At 30.2% G+C, this 22401-nt stretch overlaps 2 protein-coding genes across 2 annotated transcripts; one reads left to right on the forward strand and one right to left on the reverse strand.

Moving 5' to 3' along the window:
- Positions 1-11439: 11439 nt before the first annotated feature.
- On the reverse strand, positions 11440-13433 carry LOC147814883 (speckle-type POZ protein B-like). The gene has a single exon (XM_087157082.1). The coding sequence runs from the start codon at positions 12969-12971 to the stop codon at positions 11511-11513; it is 1461 nt and encodes a 486-aa protein (XP_087013208.1). The 5' UTR covers positions 12972-13433; the 3' UTR covers positions 11440-11510.
- Positions 13434-18715: 5282 nt separating this feature from the next.
- Positions 18716-20441, forward strand: LOC139424967 (speckle-type POZ protein B-like). Its single transcript, XM_071177323.2, has one exon. The coding sequence runs from the start codon at positions 18900-18902 to the stop codon at positions 20364-20366; it is 1467 nt and encodes a 488-aa protein (XP_071033424.2). The 5' UTR covers positions 18716-18899; the 3' UTR covers positions 20367-20441.
- Positions 20442-22401: the final 1960 nt, after the last annotated feature.

The raw sequence follows: 22401 nt of genomic DNA on the forward strand, positions 1-22401 counted from the left end.
AGGAAAATTGTAAATAATATAAAGTGTATATTATTTTGATAAATTTTAAGGATTTAGTATAATGTTATTAGAAAAATATAAGTAAAAAAAATATTAAGCATTTAATTCTTATAAAATTTTGTGTAACGTAACTTCTTATTTCTTATTTAAAAAAAAATTTTAAAATTTTTTTTTCATTTGCTGTTTTATTTTGTGTAACGTAACTTCTTATTTCTTATTTAAAAATTTTTTTTCATTTGCTGTTTTATTTTAAGTTGAATACATGAGACACCAGATGGTAGAATTCAGAAAAAATATTTATTTATTTATTTTTTTATTAATAAAGAAAGCAAGAATGTATTTTACAGTAAATACAGTTAAACATATCTTTCACACTTTTTGCTATTTAAGTATGCAAAAAATTATAACATTTTAAAAGTACTTTTTCTCAATTAATATTAAAAAAAAGAGAAATATAAATATAATGTAAAAAAACAAAAATAGTTAAGAGGTAAATACAATAATTTTTTTTTAGAAAATTAAAAGCTGAAAATCTATGTAACTGTTTAATTGTTCTTTGCTAAACTAGTTCCACTACATTTCTAAAATTATAATGTTTTGAGTTATCAAATTTATTGTGAGTTATATTTGCTAAGGAAATTTACTAGAAAATTTTTTTTAATGAATTTTTATTAAAATGATTGAGATAAAATATACTGTCAGTGCAAAAGCATATTTTAAGTGTTTTCCCCCTAATATCGTTCTTATAAAACTGTGAACATACCTTATCTGGTGAGGAAAATATTTTATTACGCTCTTCGCGTTTTGTTATTTTTGAAACAACACGTTAAATACTTTTTATAACTGTTTAAATATTTAAACTTTTTTTTTATAAAAGTATTTATAATTTGGATATTGTTATAAAATTAAACAAACTACAACAATTTTGCAAACTAGATGGCGCCATTTCCTTCTTCCTGCCTTTAACTTATTTCGTTTCAACATGAAGCGCTATCTACTTATCTATTTCTAAAATATTTATAATAGAAAAAAATTTAAGTACTAAATTGTGCACACTCGCCAAGTTTATTTTAAAACTTAATTAGTTAATGTAAATTTTAAATTTTTATCTATTATGCGACTGAATTTCATTCAGAAAAATCAAAAGAGTCAATCCATACAATTTCAATCAACATTTTCATTCTAAAAAAATCGTGAAAAATAAAACAAAAGAAAAACAGAGTAGTGCTTTGATGGGCTTAAATTGACATTGAATCGGGGGGGTGAGAATATTATCAAAATTTGAGGATTTAGGAGAAAAGAATTAAAAGCATCAAAATCCAGACTTTTAGGCAGTTCCTTCACTTTTTACCTATCAACCTATCAGAATCAAGAAAGTTCTTATAGCATTTTAAATCTCGCCTTCCTCGATAATGGTTTATTAAGTTTTTGTTTTTCTTCACATACACAGTTATTTGAGACATTAATGCAAAATTATAATAATACAAGAATCTGAAGTAATTCAAGAATATAAAATAAAATGTAAAATTATATTCTTGACAAATTAGCAAATGATAGGGAAAAAAAAAAAAACTGTTTAAAAATCCTCTATAGGCAAAGTAAAGAGCGAAAGTTATAATAACTTACTGAACATCTTTATAAAAAAATATTGGCCTCAGATAATTTTTTTTTAAATTCTGCAATATTTAGATATTATTGCTTTTATATATATCAGAAATCTTTCTTCGCCTTCACCATCATTAATGAAAAGGAATTTTTAGCCACATGTCGTGTTATGCCACTTTTCTGTTAGATGAATTTTATCAATAGAATGTGTCATGACAGGCATTGTGGCATGTCTGGTCCTGTACATTTTATTTTCCTATAGTGCAGAATCTGAGTAATGCATGTTTTCCAACTGCTTCACTATAAAATTAAACTAAGTAAAAATTAATTTCAAGCTATTAAGAAATAAAAATAAACCTCGGACCACCTAAAGTAAGAACTAGTTGGATGGTCTTGTAATCACGAAAGTGACCAAAATTTTGAACTGTTCTCCTGCCTAAACTTTTGGCGATCATTTTCCGGATTGCGGCGCTTTATTTACAAGGTCGATAAAAATACCCTCATAACAATGATATTTTAAGTTGCGAAATCAGACTAAAAGAAAATTTTGTTTTTCTGAAAAAAAAAAACATACTTTTTTTCGATGCTAAAACTTACTTTCCCTGAATATATATAAGTTTTTTCTACACAAAAACGTAATTTCTTTGAAGAAACAGACCTTTTTTCGACTGAAAAACGTAATTTTAATGAACAAATTTACCTTTTATCAGCACCAAAACGTACTTTGATTTATATAAACATATTTTTTTCGACTAAAAAACGTATTTTGTCTGAAAAAACATACTTTTTTCTTGACTAAAAAATATACTTCCTCTGAATAACATACTTTATTTTTCGACTCAAAATCATATTTTTCCTGAATAAGCATACTTCGACTTTAAAAATATGGGAACTGCAATCTGGAAAATATGGTTGAGGCACTCAATTATGAAACCTGTTTATATGAAGGTAATTCTTCGCTGAAAATTATTTGTTATTTTTTTATTATTGAAGTTACTAAAAATGATTGAAAATTGTTTTTGTTTTTAAGCGTGTAAATCTTTAATCCAATTGAATACGCGTAATTTTAAATCATGAAATTCAAAATTTTATGGAAATTGGTCAAATAGTTCATGAAATCGGAAGATTAAAAATCACGAGCATTTCTTTTCCCTCCTATGCACAAGAAAGACAGCGTTTGAATATAATTCTAGATGAAATTATTTTTACTTCATTATTTTTTATTATTCTCAATTCAGAAGAGAAAAATCATGAGCGTTTCATTCCCTTCCTATAGGCGAGAAAGACATCGTTTAAATATAATTCCAGATGGAAAAGAAAAAAAAGAATCTTTCAAAAATTTTTGAACAACGGAAAAGCACGATTTTTTTAATTTAATTATTCTCAAATCAGAAGAGAAAAGTCACGAGCATTTCTTTTCCCTCCTATGCACGAGAAAGACAACGTTTGAATATAATTCTAGATGAAATTATTTTTACTTCATTATTTTTTATTATTCTCAATTCAGAGTGAGCGTTTCATTCCCCTCCTATACGCGAGAAAGACATCGTTTAAATATAATTCCAGATGGAAAAAAAAGAAAAAAAAAAGAATCTTTCAAAAATTTCTGGACAAAGGAAAAGCACGATTTTTTTAATTTAATTGTTCTCAAATCAGAAGAGAAAAATCGCGAGCATTTCTTTAACCTCCCGTTTGAATATAATTCCAGATGAAAAAAAAAAAGAATCCGTCAAAAATTTCTGGACACGACTTTTTTTATTTAATTATTCTTTATTTTCTCAAATCCGAAGAGAAAAATCTGAACCATTTCTTTCCCCTACCGTTTGAATGTAATTCTGGTTGAAAGAAAAAGAAATCTTTGTAAATTTTCTGGAGAAAAGAAAAACACAATTTTGTTTTTTTACTTTATTATTTTTTATTATTCTCAAATCAGAAGAGAAAAATCGCGATCGCTTTTTTCCTTCTCCTATGCGCCAGAAAGACATCGTTTATAGTTAGCTGGAGAATATAATTCCAGGTGGAAAAAAAAATCCTTAAAAAATTTCAAGACAAAGGAAAAACACGATTTTTTATTTAATTATTCTTTATTATTCTCAAATCAGAAGAGAAAAATCGAAAGGGTTTCTTTCCCCTCCCGTTTGAATATAATTCTGGATGAAAAAAAAATCTTTCGAAAATTTCTGGAGAAGAGAAAAACACATTTTTTTTAGTTCATTATTTTTTTAATTCTCAAATCAGAAGAGAAAAATCGCGATCGTTTCCCCCCCCCTCCTATGGGCCAGAAAGACATCGTTTATAGTTAGTTGGAGAATATAATTCCAGAAGAAAAAAAAAAAAAAAAAAATCCTTAAAAAATTTCAAGACAAGTGGAAAAACACGATTTTTTATTTAATTATTCTTTATTATTCTTTATTATTCTCAAATCAGAAGAGAAAAATCGAAAGGGTTTCTTTCCCCTCCCGTTTAAATATAATTCTGGATGAAAAAAAAATCTTTCGAAAATTTCTGGAGAAGAGAAAAACACATTTTTTTTACTTCATTATTTTTTTTATTCTCAAATCAGAAGAGAAAAATCGCGATCGTTTTTTCCTCCCTCCTATGGGCCAGAAAGACATCGTTTATAGTTAGTTGGAGAATATAATTCCAGATGAAAAAAAAAAAATCCTTCAAAAATTTCAAGACTAAGGAAAAACACGATTTTTTACTTAATTATTCTTTATTATTCTCAAATCAGAAGAGAAAAATCGAAAGGGTTTCTTTCCCCTCCCGTTTGAATATAATTCTGGATGAAAATAAAATTTTTCAAAAATTTCTGGAGAAGAGAAAAACACATTTTTTTTTTACTTCATTATTTTTTATTATTCTCAAATCGGAAGAGAAAAATCGCGAGCATTTCTTACACCTCCTACGCGCAAGAAAGACATCCCTTGAATATAATTCAGGATGGAAAAAAAAATCTCTAGAAAATTTTTGCAGTAAAGAAATTAAAATTTTTTTACTTTCCTAAGGAAAAATCTTTCTGCAAAAAATCATCTAACATTCTGCGACAATATCGCCGTTATTCTGGCACTCGATTTCTATCTAGAAGAGTTTAACTTGAGTTTCAACATTTTGCTAAAACATTAATCGAAATCAGAAGAAAAAACACGTGTATCACAATCTTATTCCTCATTAAGCTAAAGGATTTTATTTCTCCTCCTCTCCAGTTGAACATAAATTGGCCAGCCCTAACAGAGATTCTAGGAAAAAACGGTACCGGAAAAAAAGGTACGGAAAAAAAGGTCCCGGTAAAAAAGGTACCTAGAAAAAAAGGTACCTGGACTTTAAGCCTCACATTAGCAACTTCTTCACAAAATATAACTTAACATAGAATATAAAACATTTTTCACTTAAAAAAATTACAAAAAAAAAAGTAAAACATTATTGAAAAATTTAAATAGTATCTTCCCGCTTTAAAAAATAATCAAAGAAGAATAAATAAATGAAATAAAATTTTTTTTTAAAAAAAGCGTAATACAACCAGCCCATAAGTCCCCCCCCCCTTACCCTTCTCCTTACCTCAATGATCTAATCTGAATTATTGCATATAAAAAAAAATATTCATTGAAACAGCGAGAGCATTCATGCTGCCGAGAAAGCGAAAGGGGAAATATCCCTACAGATTTTCCCTATGGAGGTACCTTTTTTACCGGGACCTTTTTTTCCAGGGACCCTTTTTTCGGTACCTTTTTTTCCGGGACCTTTTTTTTTCCGTCTACCGATTTTATTTCTCCTCCACTCCAGTTGAATATAAATTGGCCAGCCCTAACAGAAGCTGACAATAAAAAGAATTTATGTTCTACCATGTTCGCCCCCTCCTCACACCCCATTAAAAATGAATGAATTTAAAAACAGGTGCAGTTGCAATACTTGACCTTGAGCGTTTCTAAATGTCAATCTACATTGATAAGCAAAAGTGTATATTACACTGTCCTGAAGTCAGATATCCATTCAAGAATGGATTCACAATACAAAGAGTATAACAATCCATTATCTGTTATTCTTTTCTACCAAATTTTAGTCACTTTCAGAGATTTATTATCAAGCTTATACATCTGGTCATTCTAGAAATATACAATAAATGAGAAATGGCTGATCTTAACTAGGTTAATATTTTAAATGCATTTCTCCTTCTTTCATGTATTATTTTAAACTAGTGGGCTGTGCCCCCTGCTCGCTATCGCTCGCCAACCCCCGAAAATTGCTACGCAATCTTATATGGTTTGCTTCGCAAACCAAGCTCGCTTCGCTCGCTACTAACTTAGGTACATTGCAAATGCACAAAATTCTAAGAATTCAAAACAATCATTCAAATCCATATAACAACTTTTTTTTTTTTAAAAAGATTACATCTTTTTAGTAAGTACTAAGTCATTAAAATAAATTTGAATTCAAATAAATGACATGTAATTCGTTAAACCTATTAGAAATGTGCTATAGTATAAAATCTTAAGACAAAATTTCTAAAATTGATATCTCTTTAAAAAGGTTAAAATTTTGGCTATAATTAAGTCTATTAAAAATTTAAATAAGAGAAATTGCAATGGAAAAACCCTGCATAAACAAAACATTGAATTTCGGAAGAAATCTCGTTTGGTGAGAATGCTCTCTCTTGTCAAAAAATACAAAATAAACTGACCTCAAATAAAACTCCAAGGACTTCGAATCAAATAATTAAGGAAACTACTATCACGTTTAATATAAAAGGAAGATTTATTAACTAAACAATAAAATTACAGCATCGCAGTTCCAAAAAACAAATCTCACACTCACTCAAAAAAACAATTTACCTTCTAATTAGTCACCATAGCAACCACAAAACTCTTCTCGTTACCATCTATAAACTGATATATAATAAATAAATTATTTAACAAAAAATGCGATGCGCATAAGCACATAATATTTTACACTCTGATTATTTCCGTTTCCATTTTTAGAAGCGCTATATGTTGAGCCACCCAAACTAGATTTGGCATGTGACATTTTTAGCGGCAATTATTGGTTGATTTTCTAGCGTTGCCATTCGGAGAGTTGTAATGAGACTTTTTTTTATCGCCGTGTAAGAGAAATATATAAATAGATAGTTTGTATAATTACCATTTAAAGAAAATTGTATAATTATTGAGTTACTTTTTCAATTCATATTAACCCTTGATAAGGCAATGGGTATATTTCCCTATGATTTATGCCTCAATCTGCTGATAACTTCAAAAGAAAAAAAACAAAGAACCGTTTTCATAAGTGTGGGTGACAACAAAGGTTTGCGTTAGGTCAAGAATAGAGGGCAACACAGGAGGGTAATTTTCCAGAGTCAGTTATGCGTTATGCAAATTAAAACTTGTTAAATCAAATTAACCTTCTGACTTCAAAATCAAATGTTAGGAATTTCGCCAAAGGAATTTCGTTTCATAAATCAATCTCAATTGCAAAAATATTTTAGCAAGACATTACTTAAAAAAAAAATGGTTCAATAAAAGTTTAAAATATATTTTATCTTATTCTATAACCGTCGTTGAACTGCTCACCCACTTGTTTGGGTTTACGACAGGTAATGTTCAATTCCGTAACCTTGTAATTTTGAACCCAATCCAGAAAACAAGGGAACTGATGGATCAACCATTTGGAACAAACTAGCCTTTGTGGAACACTTGTTGATGGAACTAATCTACATAAGAATTATATGAAGAAGAATACCACGAACACTCTCATAGTTAGTCCTGCAGAAAGGGGATTCAAACACATGATCCATATACAACTGAGAGTAAATTACGTCAGTACTGTGGTCGGTACAAGCCGGGTGCGAAATTCGTATCAACCGTAATCAAGAGCTCTAGATTAGCGGTTGACATCAGGCGACCATTAAATAGAAAATGGCTACCAAAATATCAAGCTTTTATGTTTCCGAAATTGGTGACCATGTTACGGGCCTTATATAAAAGAATTAAATACTCTTGTTTTGCGCTAACTTCGTTGCGTTTTATTGTAAAGAAAGCACTGAAAACCTACCACGGTTAGCCTGACGGTAAGAGGACTTTACACCATCATTCGTCTACCACTGAGGATATTATACCTCAAAACTGTAGTCGATGCAAGCCGGGTGCTGAATTCGTATCAACCAATCATCGCTGGGTTTCGAACCCGGTTCATCTCAGTGGAAGGTGAACGCTCTATCCATTGAGTCACCACGGCTTAAGCATTAAATTATGGTGCAGTTTTATCTAGATATTATGAGAAATTTTTTATAGTATTTTAATGCGACTCAAAGGACCTCTTCCTTTATAACAGCAAATCTCAAACCTCCTGCCATACGTAACTCACTCTTTCATAGGTTTTGCTTTAATTTTTACATTTATTGTAGTTATCTAGTTTTGTGTTTAAATTGAAATAAAACGGCGTAACTTTGCATCAAAGTCCCCTTTTAAATTAAGTTCATAAAATTTTGAATAGAATAATTCTACTCACTAATAAAATCACTGAATAAAAAAAATCAGCCGTTTATTATTTTTTTAAATTAAATATGAAAGAACGGAGTCATTGCAATATCAAAAACACGCTAAAACCATCCTTTTATGAAATCATTATCACCATTTTGTAAAATCTAATGTTAGAAACGCATTGTTTTAAAAATGAAAAACTTTTCTTTGTTGGTGTAAATAATTAGAATTTTCTATTTTCCAAAATTTTGATGTATGTGAAACATATCAATGACAAATTTCCTTCTGCCTGTCAGAACAAGGCTACAAAATTAGATTACACTTCTTAAGGGACATTCAACTGTTACGTAAGCAATTCCTCCTTTGTTAGCAAAAATGAACAAATCACAAACAACCTCCATGCATACTGAAGATGCTTCAATCCCAGGTTTTTGAAGTCACTGAATAATAAAAATCAACCGTTTTTTTTTCTTCCTTTCTTAAATTAAATATGAAAGAACGGAATCATTACAACATCAAAAACATGCTAAAACCGTCCTTTTATGAAATCATTATCACCATTTTGTAAAACCCAATTAGAAACGCATTGTTTTAAAAATGAAAAACTTTTCTTTGTTGGTGAAAACAATTAGAATTTTCTATTTTCCAAAATTTTGAAGTGTGTGAAACATATGAATGACAAATTTCCTTCCGCCTCCAAGAACAAGGCTACAAAATTAGATTACACTTCTTTAGGGCCCTTCAAATGTTACGTAAGCAGTTCCTCCTTTGTTAGCAAAAATAAACAAATCACAAACAACCTCAATGCTTACTTAAGATGCTTCAATCCCAGTTTTTTGAGTCATCTAGATTTATAATTTAAAAAAACAAATAAATCGGTTTAGCTTTATGAAACAAAGTAGCCATTTTATTTCATTTCGTACAATTTTGAGAAGAATATATTTAAGGAATATCCTGTATTTTCCTGTTGAGTTCATTAATCTTGACCTTTAAGACTCCTGGAAGAAATTTTTCCCAGTTTTCTTAATTCCAGACTGAAGTTTTATTCTACATTAAAAACTTTTCCATGAGTATTTTTTTTTTTTTTTTACGTTTTTTACTTTGCTACTTAAGAAAATTTAAAAAAATAAGTGAATTTTATAATTTTTTTATGTAAGCAATGCCATCTCCTCCCTTGTCAGCAAAAATAAGCAAAGGACAAACCATCTCCATCTCGTTATATGCTTACGTAATAGTATTTAAACACACCTTTAAGAACAATGAAGGGTGAGAGTTATAAAGTTATAAACAGAGCAGGAGAATGTAATTGAATCCAAATGAACATTGTTTATGAAAAGAAAAATTATGAAATGCTAATCTTCATTTAATCTAAGAAAATTTTTAAACCATGTTGAATCTTTAAATTTGCTAATCACGCAGGTTAATATTTTAAGCCCTTCTATTAATTACAATATGTTGCTCGTGTTTAATAAAAATGCTAAACTTAAACTGTTTAAAAATAAGCTATGAAAGTAGTAATTTTTTTTAACTTTAAGTGCATTTTTAAAGTTTAAACTTGAAACATTTTCAAGTAAGTGTTGATTCGTTTAAAAATCCACCGCTTTTTAATAAATAAAAGCTAGCTTAGTAGGGTAAATGTAGATGCAATTAAGATGTTACATGTAGATGCAATAAGGATGAAGATTTTGAAAAACAAATATATATTTATATGCTTCAATCCTTATTGCAAATTATACTTCAATCCTTGTGAGGCTGAAAACTAATTTTCAACAAATAAGATAATTTCGAATAGACAGTTGAATTTTCCCAATTTATTACAATATGCTAAACTGGCAAATATGGACACAGAAGGCCTTGGCCCTCTATGGGCTGTCGCGCCACTGAGTTGAGTTAAACTGGCAAATATGGCATTACACTATTTAGACAATAGCAGGTATCAACACCCTAACAGTTACACGAAATTATATTTATGACAGTAATTGAAAAGTGTGAGGTCAAGATTACACGTAACTATTATTACATATAATAATAATTACATGTAATTATACTTACTTATGCAAGCAATTTTATTGCATGTAACTATAATTGCCGGTAATCGAATTTGCAATTTCAATTATGATTGAGACGAAATCGTAATTACTTGTAACCGTTAACCATTATTACTTGTAAATCGTATTTCAATATTAGTTGCGATTAAGATTAAAAGTGTAAGCGTATATTATGATTGCATCATCAGAATATAAATTGAAAGGTTTGACTTTAAGACCAACAACTCTATGACAAAAAAAATTAATAAAAATCTTCTTTATCTAAGTATTTTAAATTAAATAAGGTATAAACAGAAAAGATTTCACGATTTTATTTCATCATTTTTTAATTAACGATTTTTTTAAACTATAAAAAAAACAATATTAATTCATTAAAATTTAAATATTTGTTGGAATATCAGTACAACTCTTTCTCTTAGAGGAGTAGTTTGAATATGACATGTATTACTTCTAATTATTCAAAGTGAAAAATAATTTTTAATTTATTGTATTTCTAGGGAGTACGGGTAAATAACCTTTGTAACCTCCCCACGTTGTGGGAACCCATAAGGATCACAATCTTTATTTTATTACAAAGAAATGTAGCAATCAATTTAGTATTTTTGATCTTAGATGCCTAAATTTTTGTTACAGAAATGCATAATATCTTATTATGCCAAGATTCATAACAAATCATTAAAACTTTTACAAAGATTAATATTAGAACACTGTGTTTTAATTACTCATCTCAAGCGCTACAATTTTTTTTAATTACTGAGAAGCTCCACTCACCAACCCTAAAAATAAATGTGAAGTAATTTTAATTGTTGTATAGTTTGATAACAATTCAAATAGGGATCCCTATTTATCAATTTTTTTGTCACTTTTAAAATATTCACAATGAGTGTTTAAGAATTATATCTGGCAAACATGTTATCTCTCTCCCCCTCTTGCTACTTTTGATTGGTAATCTACTCAAGCACGAGCTCATGAAATAAAGATCTCGTGAAGGAACAATAAATTGTCTACAACAATTTGTAAATAATCAATATTTAAAGCAAAAAATAAAAATGACGAAAAATTTCATTATATTGTACATATATATTTAAAGCTAAGTAGTTTTCTCACAAAATGTAAAATTGTGAAGTATTTAAACTACAATAATTCAATTCAAAAATGTGATAAAATGTTTAAGGTTTGAAAGGCATTAAGATTTATGAGCAGCGGTACTTGCTACATAGACTGCTATATCGAAAATTAAGAGTTGGTTAGGAACATCCTAAATAAATATAGGAGTATTAACACTTTGTTAATAAAATAAAAGGAATTAACAATTTATGCAACTGATACAAGGATTTATTCATTAATATTTCGATAAATACACAAACACAAAGTTCAATTTACTTTATATTTTCTTTGGAACAATTTTCAAATCCTTCATCAGATGTGAAAGTATTTCTGATACAAGGGATGGATTCTTCTCAATATATTCAGACCACTCACAGGAGTTAGAGATTTCATTGAAATGTTTTACTACTAAATCAACTGCATTGTCTCTGAGAAGCTTGAGATTCAATAGATCAGATAAATACAGAATTTTGCATGCATTTTCCAAAGACAGAGCAGATAGAGCAAACTTAGAACATGTATCTATCAAAGAAAGAACTTGATACTTATCGGCAATTATCAGCAATTCTAAAGCACTTTCGCCATCAATAATATCCACTGATCCTGTATACAAGAATTCCAGGAAAGATTTCAATGTTTCGGGATCAACGTCTGAGACTTTCACGACATTAGATTCATTTTCGAGCATGTTCTGGTGGTGGAACATAGCGCGAAACACTGGCGATCGAGCTGAGAGAAGAAATTTATGCGCAGGTAAACTCATGTTATCGGCTCTCAGCTCCACATCAGAATGTTCCAGGTCTGCAAAAATTTTTACCAGATCGTCTCTCATAGTTAGAACATTACTCAACTTCACTGAATTAGGATCGCTTATGCTGACGATATCGGATACTACACTACCATTGGGTTCGGAAAACTCGCAAAACATAGTAAAAGTAACACCGTTCACGTGACTATTTTTATCATTTATAATCGTTCTTCTTGCGATTAAAAAAGGAAGCACCCATACGTCATTTTTGTCATTAGATGGGAACACATGCTGGACATTTTGCCATAAAATCTTTTCTCCTTCATGGTTTAGAAATGATATTTTGCCGTTTAAGAGTCTAGGTGAGGATGACTCATCTTTTAATTTGCATACTCTTAATTCTATAAAGTCATTTGGAGCATCAGCCGCAGATATTTCGTACATTGATGTTTCTGACAAAGAAAATATTCGATCCATTGAAAAAGACTTGCTTTCGGGTAAGGTTATTTGCCAAATAAAACTGGCTCTATCCACCTCTATTTTAGTTCGGGCTACACTGTTTGGTCGTTCTTGCATGGTGTACATCAGGCACTGGATGGTTAAGATGTCCTTGTTCCAGGTCAAACTGTCTTTAGCTATCTCCCCACATAGAAAAGCGTACGAAACAGATCTCTCTCTTTTAAATACTTTCCAGGAAGAACTACTACCTAGAGTGTGTATTATATTGCCGCTTTCACCAATAAATTGAAATATGAAAGCAATTGATACTTCCTCATCACCCGCATCAATGTCATTTCTATACAGATAACAAATACCACATTCTTGATCTGGTTCTCCTCTTTTAGGTGGAGGTGCAAGTCTCATGTACCATTTAGTTCCACCAAAATTTATAGGAGTAAAAACTGGACTTTTGGGACAACTAATCCTGCAACAGCAAGAAGAATAATTTTCAATTTCCCATCGGAAAGAATAACTTAACCGTTCAGTCATCACTAACTACTTTTTAAAAAATCACTTTGAAGAGCTACAATTATTAGTCCACACAATATTCAACAAATTCTTTGGCAAGTGACTCCAAGAAATGTGGGGCGTAAGAAATTGAAAATGTATGGTGAGAAAAACAGACCAATGAGAGAACTACTCGGTTCTGACCTCTCTCTTTGACAAATACCAGATTTTAGGGAACAATACGAAAAATAGATAAGAAGATATATGTTTCTGGAAGCAAAGGGAGGTCCTTTTACCAATCAAGTTTAAAAGGTGGAAGGTTAAGGAAGCTGACATGAATGATGTTGTAGATTAGAATACAGATATCCTAAAATAATTTTCAGGAAGAGTGACAGTTAAAAAAAGAAAAAGGGAAGAATAAAAAGTAAGAGCAACAAAGCAGATTTGGTGAGTCTCAAATATAACTAATAAGCAGGGACGCCGCATAGAGAGTCAATATGTGCGCAATAGATTTTTAAGGTCAAATAAGCAATCAAAATTTGTTTTTTTAAAAATTTAAAAATAAATTTAAAGTTCGATTTTTCGGAAATTATTCAAACGATTTCGTTCAAATGGTGCAATTTGGCACAGGAATATATTTGCCATTGCTTTAAAGTAATGTAAAAATTTGTATACCTTGCAATTAAAAATTTTTTCGACTATTATTTATTTTTGTAATGAATTGTCTCTGGATAAACCAATTTTTTAATTGTGTACAAAAAATTATCAACTAGCTTAAAAATTCCTCGAAATAAAAATAAATTAAGATTTCGATCGCTCTCCTGACCAAATTATTGGGATCATATATACTCCAGACTGCGGCCACCCTTCGTATTTTAGAACACAATTTGATATCGTAATTTAAAATACCGTCTACGCTAACGAATTAGCAGTCATATTGCGGAAAATATAAAAGTCTTCCGTATTTTTTTCGCGCACAGAATGCGCAACAAAACTAAACGGATCACCCTGAATAACTTTTGATCTAATGATCGGATCTTCAAGATTAAAGAAATAATTTTTTTAAAATTTGATGTCGCAGGAACTATTCGACCGATTTCGCTCGTATTTTGTATTTTGCTGTGTAAAATTACTTTTGATTTAAAAAGTTTATTCCGCTTCTGACACCAAAACTGTAGGGTTCTTTTCAAATTATTAATAGGAAGAAATGATGCCGATTATCAGATAAAATAAAAATTATTTATTAAGAATGAATGAAGATAAAATAAGTACATCAAAACTATATCATCATAATATAATCAGAGCGTTTGTTTACGTCTGCTTACTTTCGTATCCCTCGTGCAACTGACTGAGGATCGGACAATGCGCATGCGCGCTGAGTAAAGGGGGGGGGGTGTGCTATAGTTACCTGACAGCATCTACATGTAAAGGTAGATTTATAAGCGAGTCAACACTTACTTGAAAAATGTTTCAAAGTTAAACTTTGAAAATGCACTTAAAGTTAAAAAGATTACTACTTTCATACCTTATTTTTAAATAATTAACATTTAGCATATTTTTATTAAACATGAGCAACATATTGTATTTAATAGAAGAGCTTAAAATATTAACGTACCTGCATGATTAGCAAATTTAAAGATTCAACATGGTTTAAAAATTTTCTTAGATTAAATGAAGATTAGCTTTTCATAATTTTTCTTTTCATAAACAATGTCCATCTGGATTCAATTTCATTCTCCTGTTCTGTTCATAATTTTGTAACTCTCACCCTTCATTTTCCTTAAAGGTGTGTTTAAATATTACGTAAGCATATAACGAGATGGAGATGGTTTGCCCTTTGCTTATTTTTGCTGACAAGGGAGGAGATGGCAATGCATATGTAAAAAATTTAAACTTCACTTACTTTTTTAAATTTTCTTAAGTAGAAAAGTAGAAAACGTAAAAAAAAAAAAAAAAATAGTCATGGAAAAGTTTTAGATGTAGACCAAAACTTCAGTCCGGAATTAAGAAAACTGGGAAAAATTTCTTCTAAGAGTCTCAAAGGTCAAGATTAATGAACACAACCGGAAAATACAGGATATTCCTTAAATATATTCTTCTCAAAATTGTACGAAAATAAATAAAATGGCTACTTTGTTTTATACAAATTTTTACGCCGATTTATTTGTTTCTTTAAATCATAAAACTAGATTACTCAAAAACCTGGGATTGAAGCATCGTAAGTAAGCATTGAGGTTGTTTGTGATTTGTTTATTTTTGCTAAAAAAAGGAGGAACTGCTTACGTAACATTTGAAGGGCCCTAAAGAAGTGTAATCTAATTTTGTAGCCTTGTTCTTGGAGGCGGAAGGAAATTTGTCATTCATATGTTTCACATACTTCAAAATTTTAGAAAATGGAAAATTCTAATTATTTACACCAACAAAGAAAAGTTTTTCATTTTTAAAACAATGCGTTTCTAACATTGGATTTTACAAAATGGTGATAATGATTTCATAAAAGGACGGTTTTAGCATGTTTTCGATTTTATAATGAATCCGTTCTTTTATATTTAATTAAAAAAAGAAAAAAAAAACGGGTGAATTTTTATTATTCAGTGATTTTATTAGTGAGTAGAATTATTTTGTAAAATTAATCAAAACGGGACTGTGCTTTATGCAAAGTTACGCCGTTTTATTTAAATTTAAACACAAAACTAGATAACTACAGTAAATGTAAAAGTTAAAGCAAAAACTATGAAAGAGGGGGTTACGTAAACATGGAAGGAGGTTTGACATTTGCTGTTATAAAGGAAGAGGTCATTTGAGTCGCATTAAAATACTATCAGCAATTTCTCATAACATCTAGATAAAACTGCAATATAATGTAATGCTTGTGACGTTTTGACTTAAGGGATAGAGCGAGGGATTACCCCAATATGCTAAAAATAGAAAGGGAAAAAAAAAGGCTGATGAAATCAGATATTTTTTTCCTGATATAGTGTCAGTCTTCACTTTCAAAATCTATTTGAAGCAGTCGAGTTATTAACTGGTAGGTAACTGGAATTTTTTTCTTATAATATGCTTACAGTATCTATGACATTATCAGATTTTCTAAAAAGAAATTTTGTTAAAAAAAAAATACCAGTGAGTACATAGATTTTTTTAAATTTTTTTTTTTTTTTAGCTTAACCTATTTATTTTAAAATAGGATTAAAAATGATCATTTTAATATAAAAATATATAGGTTAAATATTTATTTATTTTCTGATGAATGACAACATTTTTAAACAAAATCTGTTACATTTATTTTGTCATGTTAAGAATCAAGAGAAAAAAAATCAAAATTTTAAATTAAAATTATGGTTCGCTAATTCAAACTTTGTTTTAATGGTTAAAGAACAGGGGTCTGTCCAAGCCAAATTTACTACCGCTTAGCGGTAGTTTAACAAAATACTTTTTTTTAAATTTTATTTTTGTGATTTTTTAATATAATTTTTAATTTTCACAAAATAAGTATACCTCTCAGAAAAACCTAGACAGCCCCCTCAAGTATTCTAAATATTCTCTATTTCATCTAGTCTTAAAATTTCAACCATGCATTCAAAGCTATGTATTATAAAGAAAAATTACTTTAGTAATTTTGAGCTTCTAAAATATTGTTATAATATAGTTTTAATATTAGTTTAATTTTGATTAATCATTTATAAAGTTTTTTTAATCATAAATTAAATTTCTTACAATTAATTAGAATAAAAGTAAAAAAAATTTGATTTAAATAAAAAAAATCTGATTTTTTTTTTATTTTTTTAAAAAAAAAAAATCAAAAAAATCACGAACCCTGATTGATATAAAGCTTTAGTGTGTTCCATTGATATATTAAATTTCTTCAATCGGTGGAACCCCGACCTTACGATTAAAGTTTATTAAGGTAGTTACGAACATTATAACCTAAAAACAGACTATTTTTAAAATATTTGATTAGAGGAATGTAGATTCTTCATCGTTTAATCATTATCAATCTAAAATAAGGTCTTATATCATACAGTTAAATTTGCAGTCCTTGTGTTATATCTAGTCAAGTTTTGAATTTATTTTTGGTGCATATGCATAAGCTGAAAATGAATAAGATAAGCCGAATTATGATTCGGCTTATCGGTTGGTTAGCCGGAAGATGCTTGTTATAAACGTTAAAAATGGTAATTTGGAAAGCATTTTTCAAGAATGTCAAGTATCCAAATGACTTAATTTATTAAATTTAAAAAATATCCGCAAGGCAGGTGTGTATATTTGGGGCAGATGATTATGAAATCTAACACAAAACTGGGAGATCGTGGGTTCTATTCCAGCTAATGACAGTTTTTAATTATTATTTCTTATTTGCTGAAAAAAGTTTTTCTTATTTTTTTTAAGTGTGCATGTTAAAAGCCAATAATTTAACATTTATTCAAAAAACTAGAAAGCTTCGCTCCCTGTTCATTTTGCTCACTAACCCTCGTGGTTGCTTCTACATTCATTGCAGGTTGAGAGAAAAACAGTTTATTTTCATTTTTTTCTACAAAAATTACGATTGAATTACCATTTACATTTTGAAGATGACTAAATTTAGGCAAATCAGCAAAATTTGTACCAATCAATAAAATTGGGAAATTGGTACCTGCCGCAGAGTTATTACTCAATAAAGATGGACTCAAGGGATAGAGCATTCTCCTCCGAATGAGGTGCACCGAGTTCGAATCTCATTGCTGGCTGGTCGATATGAATTCCACACCCAGCTTTTACCGACCACAGTGCTGACGTGAAATATCCTCTCGGATCGTAGTAGGCGGATCATGGGTTAGAGTCCCTTTGCCACCAGGCTAACCGTCGGAGGGACTCGTGTTCTTCTTCTCTATGTAAAGCAAATGCGGGTTAGTTCCATCAAAACGTTCTCCACGAAGGCAAAAATTTCTTTCAATACTTGATCCTGGAGTTCTCTTGTACGATGGATAGGGTTCAAAATTACAAGGCTACGGAGTTGAACATTAGTTGTCGTAAACTCGAAATTGGGTGGGCTGTTCAATGACTGTTATAAAATAAACTAATAATTTGGCCACAATAGCTTGGTTGGTAGGGCTATGGACTCCTGTTTGTGAGAATGGGAATTCGAATTAAGCCGGCAGAATAAAATTCAAAAAATACCCATTGTATAAAATGGTGACTGGTGCATGTTAAATCTGTCGGGGTCATAAACTCCTCCAGGTTCTCATAACAATTCAATACCTCTGGGTACTGATCCAGGAGTTTCCTTGTCTTCTGGATTGGTTTCAAAATTTCAAGGATACGTAGTTAAACATTGGCTCAAAAAAAAAAAAAAAAAAAAAACTAATAATCAAACTGTATTTTCTTGTATTCTTTCTAACTCCTTGCATATTTTCTACACACCTTCATAGTTTGATGTTTCTAAGTCTTACAGATTTTGAGCTGCAAAGCAAAATGTATGTCTTACAGGAAATTGATTTTGATGATGTGATAGAAGATTCGCCTCTCAAAAAGCGCGTAACCTTAAATTTTCGATAAAAAAAATTAATATAAGCTTTTATAATTAATTTATAGGTTTTTTTACTCGTAAAATAAAATAATTTTTAAAAATTAATCGAAATAAATTTTTTTTCTCTAAATTTACTCATAAAGGGCCCCCAGATAATGACAGGCCCAGGGACCCTATAAACATAAAACCACCTGTTAAACTTGATTGTTAAGAAGACCCCCTTTGCTCCCAGAAACATATTTCTTCTTATCTATTTTTCCTATTGTTCCCTAAAATCTGGTATTTGTCAAAGAGAGAGGTCTAAACCCAGTAGTTCGCTCTCATTGGTCTGTTTTTCTCACCATACATTTTCCATTTCTTACGCCCCTCATTTCTTGGAGACACTTTCCAGAGAATTTGTTGAATATTGTGTGGATTAATAATTGTAGCTCTTCAAAGTGTTTTTTTTTAAAAAGTAGTTAGTGATGGCGGTACAGATAAGTTATTCTTTCCGATGGAAAATTGAAAATTTTTCTTCTTGCTATTTTGAAAGCAGTAATAGTTGTCGCAAAAGTCCAGTTTTTACTCCTACAAATTTTGGCGGAAGCAAATGGTACATGAGACTTATACCCCCATATAAAAGAAAAGAACCAGATGAAGAATTTGTTTCTTGTTATTTGCACAGAAATGACATTGATGCTGGTGATGAGGAAGTATCAATTGCTTTCATATTTCAATTGATTGGTGAAAGTGGAAACATAATACGCACTAAGGGTAATAGTTCTTACATGCAAGTATTTAAAAGAAAGAGCTTTGATGTGTTCGCTTTTCGATGTGGAAAGATAACTAAAGACAGTTTGACCTGGAACAAGGACATCTTAACCATCCAGTGCCAGATGTACACCATGCAAAAAGGACCAAACTGTGTAGCCCGAACTAAAATAGAGGTGGATAGAGCCAGTTTTATTTGGCAAATAACCTTACCCGAAAGCAAATCTTTTTTAATGGATCGAATATTTTCTTTGACAGAAACATCAACGTACGAAATATCTGCGGCTGATGCTCCAAATGACTTTATAGAATTAAGAGTACGTAAATTAAAAGATGACTCATCCTCACCTAGACTTTTAAACGGAAAAATATCATTTCTAAACCATGAAGGAGAAAAGATTTTATGGCAAAATGTCCAACATTTGTTCCTTTCTAATGACAAAAATGACGTATGGGTGCTTCCTTCTTTTATCGCCAGAAATACTATTATAAATGATAAAAATAATCACGTGAATGGTGTTACTTTTACTTTGCTTTGCCAGTTTTCCGCACCCAATGGTAGTGTACAATCCGATCTTGTCAGCTTAAGCGATCCTAATTCAGTGAAGTTGAGTAATGTTCTAACTATGAGAGACGATCTCGTAAAAATGTTCGCAGAACTGGAACATTCTGATGTGGAGCTAAGGGCTGAGAACATGAGTTTACCTGCCCATAAATTTCTTCTCTCAGCTCGATCACCAGTGTTTCGCGCAATGTTCCACCACCAGAACATGCTCGAAAATGTATCTAATGTCGTGGAAATCTCAGACGTTGATCCCAAAACATTGAAATCTTTCCTGGAATTCTTGTATACAGGATCAGTGGATATTATTGATGGCGAAAGTGCTTTAGAATTGCTGATAATTGCCGATAAGTATCAAGTTCTCTCTTTAATTGATACATGTTCTAAGTTTGCTCTATCAGCTCTGTCTTTGGAAAATGCATGCAAAGTCCTGTATTTATCTGATCTATTGAATCTTAAGCTTCTCAGAGACAATGCAGTTGATTTCGTAGTAAAACATTTCAATGAAATCTTTAAATCCTGTGAATGGTCTGAATATATTGAGAAGAATCCATCTCTTGTATCAGAAATACTTTCACATCCAATGAAGGATTTCAAAATTGTTCCTAAGAAAATATAAAGTAAGCTGAATGTTGCATTTGTGTAAAAAAAATAATTAATAATAATGAATAAATCCTAGCATCTGCTGCGTAAATTGTTAACTCCATTTATTTATTATTAACAAAGTGTTAATATATTTATTTAGGATGTTTCTAATCTACTCTTAATTATCGATATGGCAGTCTATGTAACAAATACCGTAGCGGCTCATAAATCTGCATGCTCTTATGTTTTTCAAACCTTCGTCATTTTATCAGACTTTTGAATTGAATTTTTGTAGTTTAAATGCTTCAAAGTTTTACATTTTCAGGGAATTTATTTACCTGTTACTCCTTAGAAATACAATAAATTAAACATTATTTTTCATATATTATTTTTCACTTTGAATAATTCAAAATAATGCATGTCATATTGAAACTACTCCTCTGAAAGAAAGAGTTGTGCTGATTTTCCAACAAATTTTTAAATTTAATGAATTAATATTGTTTTTTTATAGTTTTAAAAAAACTGCTAATTAAAAAATGATGAAATAACAACGTGAAATCTTTTTTGTTTATACTTTATTTAATTTAAAATATCTAGATAAAAAAGATTTTTATTAATTTTTGTCATAGTTTGGCAAAGAAAAAATTGATTTCAATATCTTAAAAAGTTGTAAGCAATTTTTTAAGTAGTTTTGTGCTTTTCAAAAGAAAGCTAAAAATGATTAGGGGTTTTTCACAATAGTATCTTGTATCAAAAGACAAATGATAATACCTTATAATAATCATCGGGAAAACAAACTTTTAGAGGTGATCCCCCACAATGCCGGTTTCATTTTTAAATAATTCTTGTTCACTAGTATAAGATAAAATTTGGGGATTATCCATTATCTTTTTGAGCTTTTATTGAAAAAGTACAAAGACTTCTTTGAAAATTGCTGGACATTTCAAATAAAGGGGATACAGATATTGAAATAAAGCTTTGATCATTCTGTGGCGTTGCGGTCTGAAATGCAAAGTCCGAATTACGAATCTCTGACGTTGGACTACGTCGCTCGCAGCCGATAATTGACGTAAACCTCATACCTGAATGGAGATATGCGTGAAGGGCGAAATCAGCAAAATGCGCACAGTATGTTTTGGATATAACTTGGCCGCATCCTCACAGATTGCTCTCTCTCTCTCTCCCCGTCGGTTCTAGCTAGCAATCCGGCATGTTCTCGCCGGTTACCTTTTCGCAGCTTATTTCCATGCTGCTTCAATGTTAAAGTTTTATATATGTTAAAATGTTATAGTTAAATTTACAAGTTTCCTAAATGTTAATAAAGATAGTTATTTATTTAAACTTAGTGTTATTTATGAAGAAACCTATAACACGTTCTCGGAAACATTTTTATGTGGAACGCTTTCCTAGAGTTATATTTCTTTTTAGAGTTTAAGTGGGGACTCTAACAAAGATACCAAATCAACCCCACAAGTGGTGACCCGGACTTAGAAGTAGTGATATCCTTCTGAAACAAAGAATGTGTGGAATTATGGATTACTATTTTTTCTTGAACTAGGCTGGCCTACCTGGTACGCAGTGAGTAGTTACTTCTTGGTTAATGTTTCTCTTTTTCAGAGCTGTGCATCGTGCCATTTTTATAGGTTTTAATGTTTCTATACACTAGTGAAATTTAAATTTTAACGTATTGAATTTAATTGAATTCTCATGGACTTGTAAACAATTTGATTCTGAATTCATAAAGTACAATGTAAATATGAATTAATGCTTTCGTAAACTATTCATATTTTTTCTTGAATAATGTACTAGTTTTTAATACATTTTCAAAGGCATTTAAATTGTTAACTTGATAGTATAATGGCTGAAAACGAAATAGCCAGAGTTGCATTTCGAGCTCCACCCGTTTGGAAAACCGAAATAAATTTATGGTTTCTTCAAGTAGAATCAAATTTTGTGATGTTGGGAATTGAAAAAGAATTAACAAAATTCCACTACGTCATTGCAGCGTTAGATATGGAAGTTCTTTTCTACGTTAAAGATATCGTTGAGGTTCCACCTACAGATAATCC

Source organism: Parasteatoda tepidariorum, chromosome 2, assembly GCF_982258835.1.
Source record: "Parasteatoda tepidariorum strain Cologne lab strain chromosome 2, Ptep-v5.0, whole genome shotgun sequence".
Classification (NCBI taxonomy): Eukaryota; Metazoa; Arthropoda; class Arachnida; order Araneae; family Theridiidae; genus Parasteatoda; species Parasteatoda tepidariorum.